At 41.8% G+C, this 26,532-nt stretch overlaps 1 protein-coding gene across 7 annotated transcripts in view; it reads left to right on the top strand.

Annotated features, from left to right (window-relative positions):
- LOC111272492 (uncharacterized) overlaps window positions 1-25,462 on the top strand; it is a 39,002-nt gene extending 13,540 nt beyond the window's left edge. For 6 of the 7 annotated variants that reach the window (XM_022853983.2, XM_022853981.2, XM_022853982.2 and 3 more), the window contains 2 exons: window positions 7,076-7,484; window positions 7,937-9,204. In XM_022853983.2, the coding sequence (XP_022709718.1) occupies window positions 7,087-7,484; window positions 7,937-8,840 (1,302 nt within the window). In that variant the 5' untranslated portion in view covers window positions 7,076-7,086 and the 3' untranslated portion in view covers window positions 8,841-9,204. Of the gene's footprint in view, window positions 1-7,075; window positions 7,485-7,936; window positions 9,205-24,836 lie in introns of those variants that run through there. The other variant, XR_015315757.1, reaches the window with a different exon arrangement.
- Window positions 25,463-26,532: the final 1,070 nt, after the last annotated feature.

The following is a 26,532-nucleotide window of genomic DNA, read 5'->3' as shown; positions in this document are numbered from 1 at the left end:
GTACGTGTATGTTGGAAAGCCACCGGACTAAATTTCATCGACGAAGTCAAAGGGTCGGCCAAGTTTTCAGCAGGCAATTCCTGAACCAAGGTTGGCCAACGACTTTTTTTAGGTTGTAGGGCCTGAGCGAAGAGTTTAGAGAAGTCCCTTAGGGGAGAAGGGCGCATAGAAAGGCAAGCTTCACTTTCCCTTGGCGCTTATGCGTTCAAACTAGTTGTTTGGGTGAGCTAACTGAAAGATTAGTAAGAGGGATTTAGCCGGCTAGCAGTATGAGAACCTGACTCTACTGTTAGGCTAGTTTCGTGGCGCTATGATGGCGACTAGAAAAGCCTCGAATGAAGAGAATTCGAAAGGAAGAATACCAATTTAGTATACCCAAGCAAAGACATACAATACTCTATGCCAAAAGTAGAGATAGGACGCCTGGATTACCAACGAGTGTTTCTATAGGGCCTGCTATAAGGGTGCAGAAGTGAGGAAAAAATGAATCGTGAAAAGCTATTCGGAGAATAGCTTTTTCTGCTTCTCTGAATACGTTTCCAAAAGGCGAAAGGAGAAGTGAAATTTTCTAAACAGCAGCAGCAGCAGCAGCTAACGAAAAACTTTTAAACAAGAATTAGGTTTTGAAGGCAATCGATAAATGGCATATATACATTTCTAAAAGAAGTCAAACTTCCGCTTGCTGCGATCATGACTTGCATTTCCTTCATTTTTTTCTAGGTACTCACATATATTCTTTTTCTAAATCAAATTCTTGTCCTATGTTATCACCCACGCACCGCTTAGCGCCAATTTCTAAATGTGCACATCCACCACTGAAGTGCACATATTTTGCTTCGAAACATAAAAAGTTATCAAGTTAGCACGAGACAGTCCAACAATCTTTTTGGGTAACAATTTCGAAAAATTCAACGTCTTAACTTCTGGTTATAGAACATTTTTAAACGGTTTACCATTGAATTCGGGTTCATATTTTTATTCAATTCCGCGATTTTTTATATGATCAAGTTGTAGTATAAACGCTAATATAGATGTGGCTCATTATCTTTTTGTAAATAACTGACATCGGCAATTGTGGTAGCATGACGGGTAGAGCTGTTCCAATAACTATAGCTGCTTCTAGCTACTGAAGGAACCTTCCCCGCACTTTTTGAATATTGAGTTTTGGCATATGCGTACAGACTAGAGGTCTATCGTAGCTCGAAGCGTTAAACATTGTAAATAGCTAGCTTTTGAAATAAGCGTTTTGAAAACTTGGACTAAAGCTCGGTTTTTGTTGTAAGTTGATGATTTTATAATGTTTTTACTTAAAAAACAACGATATAACGGCCATGATTTCATTCGCACACGTAGCATATGGTATTGAAATCGGCTAATATTTGTATCGATTCAGAAATATTATTTATTCCCTTTGCATACATGTTACAGAACCTTAGACCGAACCCCAAACATGAAAACAGCTGAACAATGCCCTTTGAATTCTGACGCATGCGTCGTTGTAGGGTTCCCAAACCCTGCCGTAAATGGGGCTTTTAGCAAAATCATTTTCCAAATGGCGAGCTAGACGATTTTGGCAAGCAGCGGATAATTTTTAATGTAGACATTTTCAGGCTGTGTATGACTACGAATAAGCTATTGTTTTAGAAGCAGTCAAAAATGAATTCATAAATATCTTGAACCAGTTTTAACCAAACCTAGCCTGGTATAAAAAGAACATTAGATATCCACAAGTAAATAATCCACATCTAAATGTTTGAAGTTACGCGAAGAATACTATTTTTGGTCTCTAATCTAATCCCGTATTTACGTCGCAATACCCGGAAGAGTCTTTACAGCAATTAATATTCTTATTGACAGATTCAACCATGAATAGTAAAGTGCTGCTTCAAAACCGCGTGCTGAAGCTCATTCTATATGACCTATGAACAGATTAATTCAGAAGACCTGACGAAGAAGGAGCAGACGTACTGTAGATTGAACCTTCGATTAAGATGCCGTTGGTTATTTATAAGACACCTGCTGACGTAGGTGCCTCATACAAAAAATATTCTACTTCGGTTCCGATGAAGTTATTATGGTTTGCATAGGCGAGTTAGATCATTGTATACCAATGGAAACGTTTCGTTGATGGAGAAAAAAATTTACCTAAAAAAATTTCGATCTCATATTCGAGTTATCAAAAACAGAGGGCGGGATATTTACTCCAATAGTCGTCAATTTCCTCGAAGAGAAACTCACTAAGTAACTTAAGTTCGCAAACTTATATGAAACACACAAAAGATTAGCATACATCCAATGACCCCAAAAAGTTGCATGTCTTGCGACAACTCCTTGATCTCTGCAAAGACGGTGTAAGATAGGGAAACTAATAGGAACGCCGAACTGTTTCTATTTATAAACAGCCGCACATAACAGAACAATGTCAAAATAGACCTATATGTATATATATCAAAACAACAGTATATATATAGTATTATTAATTAGTGCTATTTAATATAAGCAAAACATGCCGGTGTTCCTGAGTGCACGCGCGCTATTATTTGTTCTTGCAATATTGCACTGCAAATGAAACATGTCTCTAGATAGACACAAGTACGAATCGTTCAGCGGCAGTTACTATGTTTGAGCAAATTTCCAATTACTGACACCCGTATAAGTTTTGCCTAAAAAAACCACTTGATCTTCCGTTAGATCGAAACTAATGATTTGTTATTGTTTTAATCTTACGTAGGAGAAATTAAGCTAAGAAACGGAAAAATTCGAAGTTCACTTATTCGGCGCTCTTTCGTAGATCTCCTTCAGGATAACGTCCGGCTGTTGCAGGATAGTCCAGCATTAATGATACAAGCCTCCTTTACTCCTGCAAAGAAGCAATGGGTTTTTCTTTAGCAGAATTTGTCCATTTTTCCAAAACGAATTTGACCTTTCGTTGCAGTTTAACCCATCTGAAATATCCACGTTTTCCTAGAGGCCTAAATGGATCCATATTGGATTAGTTTGGCATATATTTACAATAGAACAGGTGGCTCATGGGCTTTCCTACAACAATTGTCGGATGGCGGCGTTGGCTGCTGTAAAATAATATTAATTAACTGTCGTATTAACTTTAAGCGGAAAAGCCTTGGAAGCAGATACCAAAGCACAAGCCTTGTAAAAAAGGTATCTCGAGCTAGAATAAGCTCGAGATATTCGTACGATAACTTTTAAATAAAAGCTTTGAGGTAAAAACGCGGTTTTTTTTCCTAACAAAATTGCATAGGCGTGACTAATATAATGGTAAAACGGGACACCAAAAACCATTACCGATGCAAGAAATTGCCGAGACAACAGAAGTAGAAAAAAAAAGACACGCGCATAAAAGGCTATCAGTGACTTCATGTAAACAACCCTTCAGTTGTAAAGGAAACATTGTTTCTTCTGGAGAAAAACGAACATCAAAGGGCAGCTATTGCGTCGTTACGAAGGATTCGGGTCCGACGCCCAACTGCTCTGGCATCCGCCCTGTTCTCTCTATAGAAAGCTTTCAGGCCTCGGCAGACGCCGCCGCCGCCGCTACCGCCACTACCGCTATTCTTGCTGCTGGAGATCGTTGGGTGTGATGTTCTCTGCCCGAAGAGTGAGCTATGGCTACTCGTAATCGCCTTCACAATGCCAGTGTAGTTCACAGCGTGAAGGCACGGCAAGGAATGCAGTAATGAAACAGAAGGAACAGAGTATCCGGTATGATGAGGCTAGTGTGGTGTGGCTCGGCAGACCCCCGACATCTCGTAACGGCTGTGACCGCAGTCGAAAAACTACCGACGATGACGACCCAAGGAAACATAATCGCTTCTTCTTCGTCCTTACATTTTGACAAAGGTTTCCTTCATATTGTCCAGCTTGAGGCAATGCAGCAATCAACGTCTGCTCGCTGACTGGAACCGGGTTTCGCTGTGGCAGCTGAGGCGTCAACCGAGTTTTACAATCATTGTTTCATTCCCTTTCGTTGCCTATTTACAGTTCATGCTGGAGGGCATTATACATATTCGTGGAATTGGCATAATGGCAGTGCGTTCAAAAGTCCAAACTTGTAATTTTTATATGATATGCAGTGATATGTTTCTCCTTTTTCACCGAGTGATTCTGTGCCATGATTAAAGGGTGAATCCTTCTTTAGTTGCTGTTTCTTGACGTGAAATTAATCGCTAAATTTATGCCCGCCTCTATCGAGCTTGAAGAATACACGCACGCCACACATTTCTATTTCTTTTCGCTGTGTTTGCAGGTTTTCCACTCTTGCCTACGGAACTGATATGTTTATCATCTACCCGTCGTTGATTGAAAGACCGATTGAAAGACCAACAACACCTCGAAATGCCAGCATTAGTTATGCTAGAATAGAAATAGAAGAATTCATTAATGGTTTGGTAGGCATTACTTGATCTGAGCAGGAATATTCATTTTGGATGGTTTTCGTCGAGTGTCTAGTAAAAAGTTCCTGTCAAAGGTTCTTTCCCCAAAGGTCATCAAAGGTCATTAGAATAGAATCGCCGATATTTGAAATACACAAGCATGTTATCAAAACCAAACGTAAAATTCAGCTACGTCAAGCGTCAAGTTTGAAGCCGCAAGCGAGCAGGGGCTACATTGGGCCTTTCATAAAAAAAGTATTGTTTTATATTGTTCTAAGGGCTTACAAGCAAGAAAGTCCGTATGACTCTGGTAGTCAAAAAATAGATAAATTAGATGGAGAGAGAGCACATTTGCGCCTAGAAGCCTTCGGCTACATAGCAATTTCCTGCATCTGAAAATGCAGATGAAACATATAGCCGCATCAGCAGCAGCAACGACTGCAGAGCTTGAAAACCATTCAAGCACAAAATACACCATGCCGGTTGAAGGAGTCGTTTTTACAACACGTTTTTTACCTTTGTCTTCCGAGTAATTTAGGTACGAACGTGTACCCCGATTAATTACAGAAGCGTGCGTTTACAAGCAAATGTCATCAAACATATATGCGGCTCACGATTTTCCTGGCACTTTTTGTCTGTCGTCAATCTAATGTGACAACCCATTGATTCAAGTGGCTTTTATGAGCAGCCAAAACTTCCATTCGATATTGGAGCGACGCTCATGCTTCAATACAATGTAACGACCCGCAATACGCGTACAATCGAGCGCGCCGCGCTGAAGCAGATTGGCAAATTAGAGACTGAAGACAGTGAAAGCCCTTGGGATCGAATGCTGCTATAGTTTATCCATTAAATATTGACAGGTCGTGGCAGAGCGATTTAGGAAGGTGGAAAAATATCTTCGCCATAAACCCTTTCTCCCGCACCCGCGCGCTCTATGTATAGCTGTCTTCAAAACCAGCGAGACTCCGAGCGTCGAGTTAGAAACTCGATAGCAAAACAGAAGCCGTACAAGCCATGTTGACAAAGAAGATGTCTTGACACAGAGAGATAACAAGCACTTATTGATAAGCTGTCTCGCCACCTCACCGCTAGTGCCAATGTCTTTACCGGTGACCGCCACATCGATCAGTTTTGTCAATAATGAATACAACAACATAACGTTGCCGCTGACTTTGTTGGGCACAAGCGACATTTCTTGTAAATCGGTATAAGTAAAGAATATTGATTAACAAACGATTCGAAAGAAAACGTCTAGCGTAAAAATGTGCAGATTGCAGCGTCCGTATGGCTCATGCTATTAGATGATAATGGGCACCTGTAAGTTCAAATGTTTAGAGGCTGTGTACGTGACCATCTAACCTGGACGTTTATCAACACGTAATATCAGCAGTCTGGGACGAGCGTTTACGGGGCTATAGTTAATTTTGCGCAGCTAGAGACCTGTTAGCAGATTAGGTTATCTTGAAAACGTTCAATAAGAAAGAGGGTATTTTTATGTGGACGGCGCGAAATTATATGCGCTCGATATATTTCCCTTAAAAATGATGAGAACTGCGGATCGTGGTTTCTGTTTCTCTTTCGAGCTCCTCGTTGGGAACTTTGTCAACAGTCGCAGACAGTATATGGTGCGACAAGCAATTCGTATCCTGTGGCCTTAGTTATGGTAACCGCTCGAGCCAATGCGCTTCCCGTCATTAAATAAACCGCTCGGTGAGCGTCTACTCCATCATTCTTCTGGCAGTTATTTATACAATGTCCACTTCCGAACCCCGTCTTTTCAGCACTCAATTTCCCTTCAGCCTTTTTGTAGCAACAAAGCTAACGAACTTTAGAAAGGCTTTGCGACGTATAGGTTAGCATCGACTTCGTTAGAGGACTGACTAAAAAAATTGTATTTGCCTTAACGCTGTACAGCCTCAGTCTTCATACTTAGATAGAATGATGTAACTTATTTAGTCACAGTAATGTTGTTAATAGTAATGATGATATTATACAAAAGGCAAGTTTTACAGCGTGTCTCTTATAAACGAGCTACTAGTAAGTGGCGCTTTTACTCTCCCTATCAATTTCAGGATCCATTGGCTAGATCACTAAATTCAGTCGTATTTAGAAAGGTAAAAAAACACTAACATGTTCAATTGACTTACTTTGACCAATTCACAAAGATTTAGAACTTCGCGCGGAGATCCATTCGTGTGATTTTCTAGACAGATCACCCTATCAGAGCCGTAGCAAAGAAAAGCTTAGAGCGGCCTCTGTCTTGTCAGCATTTTATAGTTAAATGGTACGTAGCTACCAGTTGAAAGCTGAACAATTCCGCATTAACCGCTTATGAGATCTAGCTCACAGATTTTTATAGCAGAATAGATATGAATACATATCATGCCGTACGCTACTGCAGAGCTAAGAACGTGGCAGGAAAGCTCAAATGGGCTAATTTTCATTTAATTTCAACACTCACCGTAGCCAAACTCTTGGCTTCATAGTTTGAAGAAAAGGAAATGTCGCATCGCATAACGATACAGTCTTCAATTGTTATAGAGTGCGTTATTTACCTAAGCCGCTGTTTGCCGTGCGACCTTGAGGATGAAATTTTATTCGCTGAACTCCTTTACTCAAACCAGGAGCTCTGCTACAAGTTTCAACATATCGTTCTCTATTATAACCAAAAAATAACGCAGTTTTCAGCAAAATGTTCCGGGAAAACGTACCTTCCCAACTCGTCAATCATGAAGCGGATATCGGCCATAATCATGCACCAGAGACTCCTAACAACAAGCCTTTTGAGATGGCCGTTTGTGCAGGCACCATATCAACAGCTCCGGCAACGCAAAATATTGAACTACGAGGATGCCGCGACGTGGCCTGTCAGACAGATCTTATAAGCGATTTTACCTTGCCTAACGCGCCGTCCAGTTCGCCGAGCAAACTAGAAAATCGTTCTACCCAGACTGAGCCTGCAACCCGAAGTGTTTTTACTCGCTCATCACGTTTTCTTTTAGTATCGAACGAAAATCCATCTGAAAGGCAGTACTCTACGGCGTCAGTGACGCCATCTCATAGGGGAGACTCTACAGCAGTTTTATCAAGGTACGATGATTCACTGACAGATGCTATATAGTTCAACTTCGCTCCTAGCTAAGGTTTAAAATATTTTTTTCATCTATGCAGTAAGAATGACGGTGTTACCTGAGGTTTCAAGGCATTCTAATATTTAGCAAATATAACCAAATTATTACCGCATTGTAGAGAGATTCTTCACTATAATGAAAATCGTTTACATATAGAAAAGGAATAGTAGTTACAGGTGTGACCTTCTATTAAGAGTAAGACTTGACCGGCGCTTCTTCAATATTGTCACTATTTTGTATGTATTTTCTTAACAAGTTGCTTCGCTGTATGTTTTGTGATCATTTTACTGTAATCGACTTTCTCTATTTGAAAGGAGCATCCTACTACAATTCTTCCCATATCAGCTGCTAGTGTTCGTACGTATCAACTATTTAACCGCGCCTTTACTTTAAATCAATATGATTTTTCAGTGGGCGGGGCAGAGGTCGTTTCCGTGGTCGAGGAAACAATCGCGTCCGGCTACGGCGAGCTGTGAGCCTTCCGAATATTACTACTGCCACTACGTTGAACAATAATAATAATAGCAATAATCAGGATCAGATCAATCTACTGAATCCGGAAGCGGTAGGTAGGAGCGCAAGCCTTTTCACGAGCGGCGGAGCCAGTACGCCCAATGACATTTTGGCACTGCTTGAAGCTCGGCTTGGTGAAACTCCTCTACAGTCATCTTCAACACGATCACTGCAAGATCCCCCAGCTCCTCCACCTGTTAGCCCAACTGAGGCAACGCCAATAACAAGATTACAAGGGGTTTCTGTAACCCCTGGTGCCACTCTCTCTGTACAAATCATGGCTCAAGACGCTGATAGCCTTTCCACTAGTGACAATTTGACAATACTGGCACCAAAGAGTCAACAAGCGGTGCCTGTTAAGCCCGTTCCGGGTTTCAGCCCTAAGCGACAGCAACATCACGACTTCTCCACTTGGACAACTGAAATTGACTCGATGTCTGAACGTCCTCCGCGAGTAGCACCGAACGCCAACACATCAAGTGTTAATAGCAGTTTATCCCCATTGCCCGGCAGAACATCCTGGGGTTCTACGCAAACAACCAGTATGCCCGGCACTTCTCTACTAATGAATTTCGATGGACTTAATATAGTAGGTTCGCCGGAGGCAAGAAACAGACGGCGTGGGGTAAGAGGATTCCTGAGTCGATTGCTCGGTAAAGAGGGCTCTAGCAGGCCAAAGGTACCAGGCGCCACGAGTTCATCGAGGCAAGCTCGTGCCACCAACAGGACCCTGAGGACCTTTAACACCCAACAGGCGACAACCGCTGGCGGTGGCGTTTCGAATAGCGACTCAACTGGATGATTTCATAAGGGCGCAGTAGTATTCCGTTACACAAAAAGTCAAGCGCGTTGGATTTAATGTACAAGGTCCGTGGATATAATGCTGCGATTAATTACAGTCTCATAGGATTTGTATGCTGTACTGTTAATGAATGTGTTTTACTTAATCGAGTTTAGCCTTTCAATGGATCACATAGTATTACTTATATAGCAGGCTATTGTTAACGAAATTAGTCAGCGGCATTTGTGGAACTTCGGCACGCCGCTCAAAAAATACGCTAGCGCCGAACTTATGCGAGGAGGGACAAGCAGTTAAGGATTACTGGTGGTACAGAATAACTCTTAATAAAAACAAATCATTTATAGTTTAGCAGGACGTAAACAAATACAGTTTAGTTTAAATGCGTCGACGTTAATATCGGCGAAATGAAGCTTCTCGTGTGCATTTCAACGCCTTTGTCTACGACTGTTACACGATTAGCTCCATTTTATTCAGCTGGTAAAATTAATTAAAAATGGGATGTTTTTCTGTGAAATTGTTCGGCAGCTCTTTATGCCGTCGAAGGATTTTTTTGGAATCGATTCCAAAAGAAATATGCGTTTGTATTCGAGTAACCGCAGCGAATGAATGGGCGACAAATCTACTTAAAATTTGACTGTAGATTACATGCACACATCTACACGCGTCGTAGGGAAACATGGTTACATTACTCGACAATGCACCCCTTCTTTTCCGTTGAATGAACTTTTGAACGAATGAATTGTCGCTTATGCAAACAGACTTCGCTTCATCCTGCCAGCGGGCTTCTGCCGTAACCCCGTCAGCTATGTCGCCCCGAACAACCTGGTGTATCCCATCTGCTGCCAGTGTATCCAGGTGCACGGGACCAATCCTGCTTCCAACAATAGCAGCTGCAGCGGTGACGACAGGCGGCAGACTTTGAGGGAAAGAGCAAGAAAACAACGGGGGAAAATGTAGAAGCATGTAATAGTGAAAGTGGACAAAAGGAGGAAAGTATGCGATTCAGATAGTCCGTAGCTTGGGGTGCAAATGTGTTAGGCTCGAGCAACGTTTGTAAGTGCTCTAGCTGTACAGTTTGTACCGCCGTTGATGTTTCTGCTACTTGTATCTCACACTGTCAGACGATTGCTCTTCGCATGGCACTGGCCAACCCATCCCATTTCATCCCTGCCTTCCGTCGGGCGGGTCATACTGCCAATATTTTCCAACCCGTTCACCACACAGGATCATTCAGTGAATCAACGAACAAAACACAGTCGACTGCTCTGGTTCGACAGCAAAGCTTGTTCGGCTCAACCTAATAATGGCCGGACTCGTCTGACGTAGGGAGATTAAGATAGGATGTTGGGAAGCGATCGGGGCGCATATGGCTTTGCGGTTGAAAAAGGATGCTGGGCAACATTGTATAGCGATCTTTATATAAAAACACGTGCGCGGACGGATTTCAGGCGCGAGCGCCGCTAAGCTAATCTGTGCGTCCCGATCGCCACGGGGCTTTCGCTTGCTGACGTTTCACCTTGTTCGGGCTTTTTTTCCCGTAACGCTTCTCCCCGGAAAAAAGCAAGCGTATTCAAGAGAATGTTTCTGAGTCGCTGGGCGGCCGGCCTCTCTTCATCGTCCTGTCGGGGTCGATCGCTACGTCCAACATTGCCGAGTCCCAGAACGTAGGCACACGCACGCACACTTACGTAGGGTATAGGCTGGTTCAGCGTACCCTAACACGCCACTCAGCCCCAAGCAAACTCGCTTGACTGACCAATATTCGGGATCTCTAGTGCGGAGAAGTCGCAATGTTGGCCTATGCACATAATGCATTCTATAGTTGTTTATAACGGCGCTGTATACCACCGTCACCACGCGATATCTGTATACATGCCTAAGTAGCGTAGCTGGTGAAGGATAGCGAGGGAATGTCTGTAGAGTCTCTGGAATGTAGCGTGCAGCAACAGTAAGCAAAAGTCAGACTGTGACGCCAGTCTGGACCTACGCCCAGTGTCGCTAAGCTGGCACTGCTGTTATCAGAATAGACCAAGTTGAGTATGCCAGGCAGAAAGGTATAAGAAAGGATATCACACACACTATATGAGCCATAGTCAGCCATACAAATCTGGCAGTTGAACTTTATTGAACATTATTAAGGCGGCCCATGTCTCTAAAAGAAAAGAGGTTTGAAGCTTCCGGGTTTAATAGAAATAAATTGGCTGTACTATTTTTACTAGATAGTAGAGTAAATATTATTGTCTCCATGTGGTGCGTAAGTTACGAGACATCGCAGCTAACTGCAAATTAATTAAGCTTAGCTAGGACCCTTTACGAAGTGCTAATTTTTCGCACCTATCTTTGTGATTAGATGGCCAACATTAGCATGCGTTCTTAGTTTGAAGCTCGATTTTTACGAATCTAGTATTAAACTGCTGTGATTCGTTGGCGAAAAATGATGAAAAGTCATTATTGTATCCGTCCATTGAAACTAAGTATACACCATTACGGGAAACCAGCGAGCACTTGGCGTCACTTTCTTTGGGGTAAATCTGAGCTTTGCCATAGATCTTGGAGCACAGTTTTTTTCATTTGCACATTATTGTCGTATATGACCTGCTTTTTATCGGCTCTCATAGGCCGCTTTAGAAGTGATTCCGCTTTCCTGTGTTTCTGCTGAGTTCTGCAGATTAAATACGATGGAGTAGATCGCGTCAATTCAGGTGGCGCTTTAACGATTTCTTTTTGGCTTTTTGTAGCCAGCTTCCTTTAAACGCTTCTTTAAGCTGTTTGGTAGTAGATGTTTGGTTCGATATCTTGGCTACTAACGTGTCGGTCCTGCTTAGTTTTCCTAAGGTCCCGCAGTTGAGCGGATAGCATCTTTAATATCGAAATTTCTAGAATAAAAACAACAGATCGATTTTCGGGTTGTTTTTTTTTCTTTTGAATAAAGGCATTGCAGTAATTTTAGCACATCTACTACTGTCAACCTTCAAACGACAGTGATGACTACCGTGATACGGCACCCTAGATGTAAGAATGTCTGCGCCCATATCTCAGTGAAAATCTTCGAGCGCACTCCAATTCGATGGTCGACAAGTTTCGGTACGATGCGTCTGCATTTGAATCTGCAACAAAACCTATCCTGAATTAGGACAGAAATTGCGTGATTTCGCTGCGTGTTATATTTCCATCATTGGAGGGCCTGTTTCGAAATGAATACGCTTCAAATTAATGCGGCTAAGCCGACATTCTTGTCGATGATGGGTAGAAAATCATCTGTGAAGCAACCCAGCAAACCGCGCAGGACTTTTTGTGGACTCGTCGGCCTACCGTCCATATTCTTGATATAGAAGAAGTACTATGATAATCGGTAGAACTGACGTTCGTGTCATAGCGCAGGGAGAGCAATTAAACTTTTTTGCATTGCCTTATATCGTGTTAGACAGAGTAAAGCAGAACTGTGCCTCTTTTTTTGACCAAAGACGCAATATCGTATTAAAAAGTAGACGAAAAGGATAAATTTAAAAACTGCCAACGTATTAGATGGATGTACTATAAAAAAAGTTAATTACAAAAACTATAAGGCAAATTATTGTTAATGTTGAAATACGTTTGATAACTTGATAAGTTATCCGAAGCACTCCAAAAGTTGGCTAAAAAGGAAGTAAACATTGGCAAGAATGGAGTTTTCTGTTCAAGGATGGTTAAATATATATATATTTTCGTTCAACTTTAGCTTTATGTACTCTTTGTATATTGTTGGACATTTGCCTCGGAGGATCTTTAAGCGAATTTGAAGAAGGGTCTAAGGCCATTTAACTATATGCTGCCTGTATAAGTACTGGAAGAGCAAAATTTCTTTAGTTCAGCTTATCAATTCGTATCAAATTGAGCTCCATCAGTTGTTCTAGTGCAAAGAAAACTAATGTATTTAATCCTTATCTAAAAAAACATCGAGTTACTCCACTGAAGTGGTCTTACGGCCCTTTATGCTAGAGACGCTCTAATTCAGTGGTACCTTATATAAATCATACTCAACACATGATTCTTTTATTAGCACCGATACTCTGACCCAAGTTAACTTCAAATTACTAACTACGGAAGCCAAATCGGAAGAAGATGTTTTTAAAGCTTCGAAAAATTAACACGTTTCATCGTTCTGTGCATTGTCTTGGCAGATTTGAATGATACTCAAAGAAAATCACCGTTGTCTTTTCGCATCGTTGACTGCGTTCCGTATGAAACCATTATACATCAAATTGATCCAATGACTGTTTTGGCGCCATTTTTTTAGACAGAGGCGCCAAAAATAAAATTTAAATTATAAAAAACGTAAGGCGTACCGCAAGAACAAAGTCTAAGTTAAAATTCATTCGTTGTACCCGTTTCAACTAGGATTAAAAAGCGAACATCCAAAACTTCCATACACTTTTGGCTAAAAGCATCCAGCTTTGCAAGTACTATAATCCACTAAAAAACTGACGAAATCGTCATCTTTGGATATCTTGGCAATATTCATAATTTGATTATTACCTAACATACAGTTGGTTTGTCTTTGATATTTATCGTAGCAATAGATTGTTATGTCGCCTTGGGTATTTATAATGAACAAAATTGTTGCAAACATGTTACATAGCGTGTACAGCTTAAAAATCAAGATGCAAACCTAAGAGTTCATTATTGAAACAGGCAACTGATTTACTAGAAAAAGCTCCTAAGAGATTCACTACTCCTCCATAACTGAGGAGTGTTCAAAGAAAAACAACGAAAGAAGTTCTCTTGGTTCCTCATATTTTTTTCTGCTAGAAGAAACCTTTGACCAATGAATGACTTAAATTAAGTGTTCTATTTACTTCAAGCGAAGTTATCTATTGCAACTGCCGATAGTAAACAAAATACTAAGTTAATATACAGTTGAGTCGGATCTTCTTCAGTCTGTCAACACGATCACGCACGTCCTAATCGAAGCCTGTGTGGGCCATTCCCAGATACTCATAGACGCTGGCGGCAGAGACGATCATACTCTTTTCGCGCGCGGCTGCATAGATCGTTGTAAGGGATATAAACATTACAAGCAATGTATGTAATATCCTTGAGGAATCCGCATAATAGAGTCATACTTACGAAGTCCAATACAAAGTTTACAGCCGCAACAGCTGTAATGAGCATAGCGTGGTAAGGAAAGACAGAGGAATGTACGTTTGGCTGCGAGTGAGTCTCTCTGTCTGTCATGTGTAAGCATTTGCCAAAGTCTGAGGCCTTAAACAATTCTGGACCTCGACTTCACTAAGGAAACCTGGAATGCGAAGTGACGCTGCCGGTAGCGCCAGTGGCAGCTTACTCCGTCAACCAAGTATCGCTCCTCCCGTCTGGAATGCAATAACCCATAGACTTATACTTGAGTGAGCTCCTCGCATCTAGCTCAATGAACTTTTAGCTAGTGACCCTTATGGGTTTGCCTAGTAAAATGCCCGTAGTACTACGCCCGATCCTGAAATAAGGTCCTGGCAGAAATGTGGGGGAAGTTAAATCGCTTGAGAACGAAGAGCTGTATTGGATAGAGAAAAGGTACCTTATCAAAACAGTCGAATCAGTAATTGGGCGCCCCCCGCGTTGGCATCGATCCATTGTCACGCGACATCCACGAAAGGGTTCTGTGGGGAGGTGTGGCTAAATTGTGATATACCAGGCTATACCGTTGTGAATAATGAAACTTACCAAGTTTGTTGACATTCGTGGAATAAGTAGCTATAATGCGTTTTTGCGAGTGGTCTAATGATGAGCAGTGCATGTGAAGTTTTCTCAAAATAAATTATGTGTGGGGGGAGGCAACTGGCTGTCTGATGTCACAACTGGTTTGAATGTTAAACCCAAAATGTTTTCTGTGTTTTGCGACGAGCGCCATTTTAAACAATGTGGAGGAAGTTGCACTCAGTATCAAATTGCCCGTTGACACGGGTTAGGTCTTCTAACAGTGCTTGGACACAGAGGGGTCGTAGAATAAAGATCGTATGCTTCTATATATAATATATGATATCAACAAAGTGGGTCTGTTTATCCCTATAAATCCCGTCATATGTATCAAGAACTTCAGTTCCAGTAAATGTTGTGCCACGAACCCCCGTAACATATTCCTAGAGGTAGACTACTGTATAAGGCAGTATTTTCTTGTATATATTATATACAGCAAAAAAAAATAGTTCACATTTATGAAGAGCTATACCCTCGCTGAGGCGTTGCCATCAAACGACAAAAATAACTTTCTACGATACTATCTGTGTTGTTACATTAGTTGCATTTAACTAAATTGAGGCAGTAACACGTATTCAGCTGATATTAAGTTTAGGCAACAATTCACATAGACTGTAAATAATGAGCTTTATACGGGTTTATATCGTGTGTTTTAGTAAGTGTTTTTGGCTATTATGATTATGTATGGTTTTCAAACATCGCTACGACTTATCAGTTACGAATCGCATCACCTAAATCGTTGAAAGACGACAGACTTTAGCTGTTCGATTAGAGTTAGCCTATTTGTTATTTCTAATAACAGCACTTCTTCCACTGGGTCAGAGAAGTACCGATAATTCTGCACCGGCTGTTCAAGCTGGAATTGTCGTCTCCAAATTAATCCTCACCAGGTTCGATGTACAAGCGCTAGCCTCTTTTTCAGCGAATGGGTTTTCGTGTCGCTCTCGTTGATTGTCTGAAGCCTTTTTCTATATCGGGTGTTTCTCGAATTATAGAAAAAGGAAAAGGTCATAGGGAACTATAGATAGTGAATGGGGGGTCCGGGCAACATGGGCATCGAGTGGTAATAACTTGCGAGCTCGAGCATTGCTGTGATAAAAAAGCCCACGACTTTTTCTCTTATACCCATTTTGGCATTACGGCAGCATTACATAATTGTCTTACAGCATATTGGTGGTATTCTTTAATAACATTAGAATTGCTCGGCGTAAATTCATAACTTACAACTTGCTCATAATTGAAAGGAACTTGATTTCTGTTCTGGATCTTGCAACCTCCTTCGGTCTGTCCTCGCCTTTGAAGTAATACTCTAACTATTGCGCTTTTCTCATCACGTCAAACTTGTACGCCCACGTCCCATCGCCTATGATCTCGCGTTTTTGTAAATGTGGGTTTTTTGAAAATAAATTAAGGAACCCCCGGCAAAGTCGTTCGGGGGATTTGCATTGACTTGGACTTCAGTCTTTTCACTGCAATCGTTGTTGTAACTCTTTTCGTTTGTATGTAATCCTTTAAAAAGAGTCACGAAAGACTTCTAACTCTTTTGCCAGCTCCTTGGGGATCATTGGGCGCCCCTTCAGTGTGACATTTTATTAAAAGCATGTCATCTGTGCCCTATGCAACAGGTCGTTTAAAGCGCGTTGTTTTTAAGGCTTCTTCATCCATCGCGCAACCACTGGTACACTCGTATAATCATTAAGTGCCCCTATAGTAGTGGGCATTTCCCTCTGACTACGGTCATAATTCTAACTAACAATGCAAGGAATCGTTGGAATAAAATGGTTGTTTTTTATTCACTGATTGCTTATGTTAATTCTCTGAAAGTGTATCATATTTTATGAGAGTCGTTAGCGCACCACGTAATTATCTTTAAAATATATACAGCACTAGGTTTGGCTGTCTAGAGCATCCCTAGCCCGATCTGAATGTCACTTTCTCTCGGTCAGGTTACTAGCCTAGAACTTAACGCGATATTCAATCACAGATCAATATTATTATACGTAGAATTTCATTTTCTAGCCTCCTGAGTCATGCTGTTCGACGTTGAATATCAGCGTTATGTGGTGGGGTCTCAAGGGAAGGAGAACGTGTTAAGTAAGTGAAATTGCTAAAATGTCCACCTCAAAGAATCTGCTGAATAATGAAGATTATTACCATGATTCTTATCTGGTGCAGAATCTAAGGTAAGACACCGATGGAATACCGCTTCTATACAGGGATCAGGCGGTGCGCGAAACTTGAACAATTTTTTTCACTGTTCAAAGTTAAAAGAGCACCATCTGCTGTTCGAGGTGAGTTGAGAGCAGATGAGTAGAAGACCCGATTGGTAAGCCATTTTTCATCATTCCAGCGTCTGTGCGTAAACTAACAAGGGGCAGTGCGTGCCTTGCCCCAAGCCAGCTAGCATCTCACAAAAAAAGACAACCGACACGTTACATTGGGCTCATATGTACGTACGTACATTGTAAGGATATGTATGCAAATGTTACGGAACAAATTTTTCCTTCTCGTAAACTATCTTCAGAAATTTTATTTTTTGCAAAATTTATTTTAAGAAAATGTTCTATATATATATATATATATATATATATATATATATATATATATATATATATATATATGTTGTTCGATATAAGCTAGAACATATTTTTATAATTCTCCTTCAAATATATTGTTTTCAGATTAAACCAGCTCCATTGACTTCAAAACAATAAAAACAGCTTTTTCTACTCACGAGGCCGCGTGGTATGTCTCGTCAGCTTGGCTAGATCTAACGCGGCCTATCTAAAACAATATGCAGTAATTAAGTTACTAGAAAGTAATTCCAGTGGTAAGGTTTTGAGACAAGTGGCTTGCCGAAATAATACAGTCTATATATATATATATCTGTATGGTGTGTAAGTCACGTATGTCATGGCCAGAAAAACCTGAGTATAGGTAATTAATGATTTAATTGGTATACGCATATACATTTTACAGATTCATCTATGCCTAATAAAGAAGTATTAGTTCGCTGTTCAAGTTTAGCGTATAACGTGATCGACTAAACGTCCCATGTCTCAATTTATAAAGTATCTCTTATCGTGCCAATCCATATCACAATGAGGATATGCCGTTGGATTTTCAGTGGGACCTAAAGTCTAAAAGGCGAGGACGATTAAGGTTGGGGCACAGTGGCAATGCAGAGGCGGCTGCGGAAGTCAGCGTATGGATTGAAGGAAGGGAGCATTTTTTGCTATTAATTTTGCCGACAGCCCGTTTGAACCAGGTGTTTCGTGAGCTCCTCATCGCTGTATCTCCGTGTTTGGGAACACTGCTGTACGTTGATGTAGTCGCCATGGTCATCTGCAAAGACCTCCTTGAGACTCTACTACCTCCGTTTTCTAATAACTTCCCTTTGAGTGACTGACTTCCTGAGGTATCGCTCTGGTTAGCACAAATGCTTAGCGTTGTTAACAAAACTGAAGGACATCCAGAGGAGAATGTCGGAGGTCTCGATCAGCCAGGACTGAACGGTTCAGTCCAGTTCGCTTCTACTGTTCTCTCATCTATTGCCGCTTCCTTTTTTCCTTATATCCAATATATATATATATATATATATTGTGGCCGCCGCCGAACAGACTATCTTAGGCTTGCCGAAAGGGGTCGCTGTCAATCATCGTCTGCTTGCATTATCCGACCAATTTCCATTAACCGTTCTGCTACCTAGAGATGGAGTTTATTAGGTATTTATATAACGGTGCGCTGGCTATTTTACGCCGCTAAACTGGCTAGCATCGGACACAAACGACTAGCCTATGCTCGCTATATTCCTCGGTAATACGGGGCGTATGCTATTCTTTTTGTTTTTTAACGCTATATAATTCCATTTGGCTTAGCTCTGGGCAGTAAGAAGAGCAGATCGCTGTAAAAGTGATCACACATTCAACCTGCCGTTCCTAGAATGTCGAAGTTCATATTGGTTGATCAATTCAACCGACGTCACTTCAATTTTTCGTTCCGTTAAAACATATACGAAAATAGTGGGCACTTTTGATACGACCCAGCATAAAAGTAAGGTCTGATCGAAATGTGACCTTATAATGGCGCAAAGATCAACCGCGCACTCGATAGTCGTCTAGACGTTATAAACTGTGAATATATTGATTAGCCTATGTGACTACTACGTAGGCCGGAAAACTCCATCCCATGCTTATAGGTAATTTCATTACGGAAGTGTAAATAGCTTATTTAGGAAGATGCTTCGATAGCACATCAATAGTAACTCAATTCAGCGGAGCTATATACAAAAGATGACAAAGCTACCCATCTATAATCCACAATAAAACCGCAAGCGAACATTATAGAAAACGCGAAGCGTATCCATCTGCCAGTATGAAGTTTACTGTCATTTACAATTAGAAGTCATCGCCAGGTACCTACGCTTTGTCACTCGATGTCTGTCCTGTTAGAGTCTATTATTATTAATTAGGCCTCGAAAGGTTGAGGTAATATATTTGAATATGTATACATGCTGTTACGTGGTACTCTACAGCCCTGTGACATATTGTCAGTTTTCCTGCTGATGCTGTAACCTAGGTTTTTGATGGCGAGGGAGCGTGGGGAACTCCGCTCGTAACAGAATATCAGGTAAGAAAACAGTCAAGTAAAGGGATATAGCGGTAGCGAGAATACGAAGTATTGCTTCTGCGTCATCGCTCTATGTCTCTCTAGCCCTATGACTCTGTGCGAGTGCGTTGTAATGATTATTGGGGAAGTCATCAAGGACGGCGAATAATACCGGTCTGAAACTTGGCCTGTCTCGACGGCGGTGGTATCAGTTGCTGCCCCAGCTCGTTCCCTCAGTCCGATACAAACCCTCGTCGTGACTATTCGGCGAAGCCTCCTCCGTACTGCCATTGCTGGCTATGGAGTTGGTGGTCTCTAGCTGCTCGCTTCGCTTCGTTATCAAATGAAAAAACAGCTTACGCCGGCTCTAGTAAACGAAGCTTGTGGACGTTGCGGAAGTTCCCGAATGTGCGCGTAGCGCTGTTTGGGGAATAATGATACGCCGAAAGAGAGATAAAAAAAAAGGGGGAAGGAGTGATATTTGCTGTGCGAGCACATCACAGGGTGTGAGAACGGTGCGGGATTTGCGGCAGTTTCCTCCGTCAAGTGCCCATCAGACAGCACACGCGTGTGTTTGTACATGAAAACCGGCGAGTGCATAGCCGGCGCACAGAGGCTGGCTGATGCCAAGGGTCGATGCTGTCGAATAGAAGCCCACATAGCCTGGGAATGGCAATCTGTGCAGAACTTGTGGGTCTTTTTTGCATGGTATAACATTTACGTGGGTTGTCAGCCATACTTTTATGCTTAATTGATAGCTAAGTCAAAATTATGTAGAGAGAAATTGTTAGGTATCCTGGGGTTCCTGTTTTCTGTGAAAATTTTTCAAAGGGTCAATATCATGCATTTTGTTGCTATTAATATTGTTTCTTGTTCTTTTCCTCGTGGAATGACATTTTCTTTAATATAATGATGGAGACGTCTATCTAGAATTATTTCTAATATAATGACCGGTCTCTACCTGCAATAGATCAAGCTAAGGGGTAATTCTCAAGATATTTGGAAATGGAGCTCACCGTGTAACATCCTCCCAGCTTTGAAAGCTAACTTGTGACTAAAGATCTATTTGACACCCATGAAGCCCGAGGATACCGTCAGCTTTTAATAACGTAACCAATTTTCTTCATTGCCTGCGTACCATTTAAAACTCAATTGTATAGACACAAATTTTTAACAGCAGCTGAATAAAACATGGCATCTCTTTCTTTATCCTATAGCTGTGGCTATTTTCCAATTCTGACTATGGATATAATTCATCTACACGTCGAGCAAATAGCAGCATGCAAAATCAGCTACGAAAAAGACAGATGATAAGATGGAGCCTTAAAGCTTTGCATTTGACATGGTCAGTACAGGCAAAAACGAATGTACATGTGACCGCAGAATGCTCAAGCTACAAATACAATAATAAGAGAAAAGACAGTGCAACTTAGAATGGGAGAAAGACAGAGAGCGAAAATGGAGTGTACACTAAAATACTATGTGAGACGCAATTACTCCTGAACCGGCCTCAGAGTCTGTCTTTGTCTGAACCGAGTTCGTGGGAAAAGATAGAAGCAGTCAGAAAATGAAAGAACTGAGAGGGGACGAACTACGTTTTGTGTATATACCTGATCGCCCGCAAACGCTAGCCTCAGTAGGGGCAAGATAGGGCCCAGAATGTGGATCAACTGCACGAGAGAAACGGCCCGTTTTGGGGATCAAGTCAGAAGTGTTTTTAGGGGCCAGGTGGAAACGGAGGCGACTCGCTCTTCTAGCGCGGTGGACTTACATACGCTTGCTTGTAGCGGCACTCGTGGGAGGACCATTACTCGACGTAAAGGCAAAGCGGATCTTTACTGTCCCCCTATCCCGTTACTTTCTGATGGGATAGGAGGACATTTTGGCTTATGCCTTCGTACACCGACTGTTCAACCACTAAAAACCATCGTTTTTGGGCAGCGAGGCCATCCGCCGCTACTAGTACAACTTGAGTACCCGACGGTAAGCAGCGGAGCGGCCGACCGACCGTCGTATTAACATGGTTTTTCTCTGCTGCTTTTACTCGAAAGCAAGTGGGTCCTTCATTTCCCTCGAGGCCCCATGCTTCCGCGATGTGAGAACACTGTAAAAAGTGTGGGGTTAAGATCAACCTTCTCATTCTGCGCGCCGTTCCCACCCTAGCTGTGCGTCGGCCTGTGGTAAAGCAAGGCGGCGCTATTAAAAACAGAATGTTCTCACTCCCCTCCAAGATCAACCGCGTCAGTCCTGGCGGTGCTGCAGCCGCCCCCAGGAATCTCAGACTTTTCTGTGTCTTCCCATCACCAACCGACCGCCGCTGAGCGGAGCGACCTCACTCTCTAACTCTCTGGGTGTGCTCTTCTCGCTTCCATGGCTGACTGGCCGGCAGCTTGAGTTTGGCTCCGTGCCTTTTACCCCACCCATCTCATAGCTCATAGAACTGTTGGGTTCCGAACAACAGCCCCCTCCCCCCCCCAATGCGACAGCAAAGGCGAACGGGGACAATCTTAAATACCGCAAGACGACCTCCGTGTGTTCCTTTCTAACATAGCTACCTCATGGCCTTACTCTGTACTCTAATACTACTATTTCTGTTGGACTTTGAAACGGAATATGCCGCTCGGAGGTGGTTGCTTGTGCGATGTAAACGTCTTCGAGTATTCGTACGATGATAAAGAAGCCATTTCAGACCATTATTGAACAAGAATTTGGATTGGACAATAGTAAACGATTCGAACCTAATGCGTGGTGTTACTTTTTTAAAATCTGACCCAAGAATACTTTGTTGTTTATCATAAAATTAGTGTATAATTTGATACAAAAGCGTTTAGTCTTTGAATGGCTAGAACTTACGGATGAGAATATTATTTCAGCCACAGCGGGCAGGTATCAGCAATCAGTATTATCAGTAACGCGCAAAATTTCCATGGGACGAAAATATATAAAATTTTGCCTTTATGAAACCATAAGTGCATACCTTCGACCACCAGATATTTCGCGGTCCTAGTAGATATCAATCTTTTATCATGAAATTCGTCAGAGAGAACACAGATGGATTTAGTAATCCGAAGTTCACTATCACCATTGAATGATATGAAACCTAAAAAAAGTGTACATAATATTTATCATGCTATTATGGCACCTCGTTTTAACACTATACCAAGCATACGACACTGGTAGTAGGTATTTGTTATATGCTTTTAATTAACTAAAAGTTTCTACAATATATATATAACGAAAAAGGTATCGTTTTATTAGTGCGGCACTTCTGAGAATACTGGCCAGTTTTCTGTCCAACTAGAACCCTGCTTTCGTTATTCAGTTCGATAAATGACAAAGTCGATAATCACAGTTAAGTCGTACTGTCATCTATGACCAACATCGGTCTTATTATATGCTCCACACGCCACATAGTCAGCATTCTGAAGCCACAATCGTCAGCCTATTGCAGGGTTATCCGAGCGGGAAGGAACTCACCCAAACAATTCCGTGTCGGTGTTTTCACTGCGTCAGAAATTTAGTTAGGCATGAGGAAAGCAGGTGCATCAGAAGGGGAACAGCTATTGCTACTTGGCTCCATTAGAACAAATCCATCAAAAGGCGCTGTATATTGACTCTTGGCTATAGTCACTTTTAAAATGGCGGACAACGGTTGACGGGCCGACATCTATGCAACTGCAAACGTGAGCCGAGGGCTACTCCTATAAAGGAGTAGCTCGAAAAAGCTTTTCGAGATAGTGTTGTTCAAGTTCGATCGGCTCGCTGAAAAAGTTTAACTCAGAGCCAACTTCAGAACTCACTCATAAATGACGCCTTTCTTTAAATGCGTATATTTAGGGGATGCATGTGGAACTTATCTTCTCAGATAAAATTTGTCTCCAAGCGCTGCAAGATTCGTCTCAACATGAACTAAGCATGTTTGTTACTTCTAACGATGATAACTATAGAATTCAGCGCCGGATCATTGAGCAAAACTTTGATTCAAAGAGTTTTTTTTCTAGAGCAATAATCAATCATAAATAAGTTATTGTACCCAATATCAATAACCCATTGTGCTTAGCATCACAAAATACATGAGTGGACCCTAAGGGCGAGGTGGTCTGTCAGCGATTCTATGCAAGCTGCGATAGGCATTTCAAACGTTTGATCGTGAAAGATCTCTTGTACGTTGTAAGACGTTACGGAGTAAGTCACGTGTCGTAATGCCCTCAGGATGGGGGAAGTTATTAGGTGGAACCATAAAAATTAAAACAGAGGCAATGTTAGCTAGTGGAATCGAATCTACTAGCAATGTTATAGACAGACAAAGTGTTAGTCCTTGAGACGAACATTGGGCCTAAAGCTGGGGAGATTTGTTCATCTGAGCGCAAAGTGCATAGGGCAAACTCCATGAAGTGAATTCCAAAGAAAGAGGTCCCGCTGGCTATTTTTACAGTTTAGCCACCAGGACCTAAAGGCCTATTGGACAAGACCACTATAAGGAAGAAGGGAGTCAAATTCCTTCTGGCTTCCCGAAGCGTACGTCTTTTTTTTTCTTCTTCCTCCTTGTCGGTAGCAAACGCGGCTACGGCCAAGGCGATTTTCGCCAAGCTAACTGAGTGCTTCTTTAATAAGCGAAAATAAAAGAAGTGGCCATGCAGGAAACCGCGCCGTTCCGAAGCCCTCTTTTTTCGTTTCTCGTGCGGATCCTTCCTTACCCTCCAATCAGGCCGAGAAGCCTGTGCAAAGTTCCGGAACTGCTAAGTACTTAAACTGCGTGTGTTTGACGAACACCCGAAATAAGGATACAGTGCAGAAGAGTCTACGTCTGCTCGCATTGCCCCATTCGTGACAGATGCATAGTCTTCGATATACATTCTCCTTCACTGGTTCACTATTCACTTCTGAAGTGTCGATTGCCGAGGAGTCTGCCATTGAGGATCGTGCGGCGATGAACAATTTGAAGAGTTCGTCATCCAGTCGGCCTCGTGCAATGATGACTTTGGACGACCCAGGGTAAGAACCCAGTTAACGATGGTGAGGATTAACGATACCGCCCACAGCGGGTATTCCTGCTATATATAGCGATACAATAGACGGATACAGCTCTCTGCTCTTTGGTTTCGAAGAAGGTGGAACAACAGAGTCGATTGGAGTTCATAAGATGGAAACCACCTGCAGACGTAACACTTAGAGGCCGCTGGCTGCCAGCCACCCCTTCCTCTGATTCTGTGGTAGTATTATTATTCACCGGTAGGCGGGTAGGCAACGCCAGTAACATCGGTGTTTGACCTTTGGCGTGATACCATAGCGATAAACATTCGCTTTCTTGAATTCGACCACCATCGAGCCACCCTTGCTCCAATAGTCCGGACAGCCTGCTAAAGAATCAGCTTCCATTCCCTGCTGTGCTGATGTCAAATCAAGACACATCAGGCTGTTCGAGACGAGAGTTATGTAATATACTAAGAATGAGCTGGCCAAAGAATATATATATATATATATTTGAACAACCTTTCTGTGTGAATAAAGTTATTTTTTAAGCACTTTTTAATCGAATCTTTCAGAGATCTCTCTTGCCTGCCCTTTTTGCCTATGTAATATTGAGCCATTGAGCGGGGCCTGATGTTACCAGTATTGGCCCTTGCATTTAATGTTTTTCCCTAATTTGAATAGGTGGAAGCCAGGGCTGAGTAAAAGCAACTGGCCTTTCTTCCCTTCGGCGTGCATTACATCATCCACACGATGATGCGGCGACTGTGAGCGGTCAGGCCATGGGGAATTCTATTCGACACAGAGCGACGGAAGCCGGACAAATCGCTTCAATACGACCTAGGCCAGGCGTCCTTCAGCGTATCCCATTTGCGTGTATAGAACTTGCGTATCATCGACCCTATTCCAAAGTACAATTCTACTTCAAAAGAGATCAAGAAAATAGATCATCAAACATCATACAGTATACAGTGGATAAAAAAAGAAATTTTAAGCGACTGTAAGAGAGGTGTACGCGATACTTAATCCTGACAACGTACTCCAAATGATATGACTTCGTTCAGTTTATAGGGTTTATGAGAGGAGGCATTGGACCATGTCGTGGGGAGACCGGTTATCGCACCTCACATTAAAAGTTTACATTTTACTTAAATCCCATGTAAGTGAAAAAAAAAATCGCAGAATAAATACTAGTCGTTTTGATAATAAATATTACACCCGCAACATAATAATCGTCCCTCTCGCCGCGAATCGATCAATAAATTGTAAATAGAAACAACCATTGAATAAATTATGGAGCTGTTTAATAGAGAGAATTGATTTTTGCTTATAGCTCATCAAAAATTGTTGCCATTTATGTATTACTATATCTTTCAGGATTTAACGGACCAATATGCTCCGCTACAAAAGCACCAACGGAAAACGGAAGATATTGTTGGACAGTGATGGTTTGTTCCGGTTAAAGGGTGCTATTTTGTTTGAATAATCAACAATAGAAAAATTGTTAAATGCCACAATAGTCTTAAAAGGCGCGTGTGGAAGCATTACAAGGCGATATAATCACATATACATAATTCCTTGAACATTGCCTCATCAAATCTTGAAAAAAAACCTTCAAACGTAGTGTTTATGGATTGGCCTGTTGTACTCGAACTATTTCATGTGGTAGCTTTGACAATTGATCATATTGTTAAGTTTATTCAGGCGCAGGCCTTAATGGTGTTCATTCCTATTGAGTGCTTGGTTAATATGCAATAACTATGGGGTTCGGTTTTCCATTTATTTATTCGAGCATTTCTTTAAGTAGATTTTTTACTCGTTTGTAATACACGCCAATATCGAATGTATAATTTTTAATGTCGACGGTATTTTAACGTCTCGTTACGATACGCGCCTACGGCAGAACGTATTAGCAAAAAAAACATGATTAGTTTCAGTTACATGCTGTTTGGAAATGTTGAATGAAACGTATTTTGAATTGAGTATTCAACACGGACCTGGCTTGAAAGCCTCATAGTATCGGTGCCTGGCATACATAAGGTAGGAGGACAGAACTTAGAGACGCGTTTTTCTAAATACTCCTTTTCGTTGGTGGTAAGGCCACGCTACAGTAGTAGCAGGCCAGCGGATACCTCCCTGTATAAATTAATTTCTCGCACCTCAGAACCACCCAGTCAGTAGTGTTTTAAAAGACAGCTTCGGTTAAACGCATGAAGCTTCTAATCATCTGGTATCTTAACCATAGTTCCAGCATACGCAGCCCAGTGGTGCCAAAAATGTCAGTTAGTTCTAATTTTTACAGACCTTGCACTAGCTACCCTGCGCACTAGTATTGCTACACACATATTAATTTCCATATATTTTCGGTAATTACACAAGA

This window comes from Varroa jacobsoni, unplaced genomic scaffold, assembly GCF_002532875.2.
Source record: "Varroa jacobsoni isolate VJ856 unplaced genomic scaffold, vjacob_1.0 contig02429, whole genome shotgun sequence".
NCBI classification, from domain to species: domain Eukaryota; kingdom Metazoa; phylum Arthropoda; class Arachnida; order Mesostigmata; family Varroidae; genus Varroa; species Varroa jacobsoni.
The sequence above is the reverse complement of the archived record's forward strand: the minus strand, read 5'-3'. Positions and strand labels throughout refer to the sequence as shown.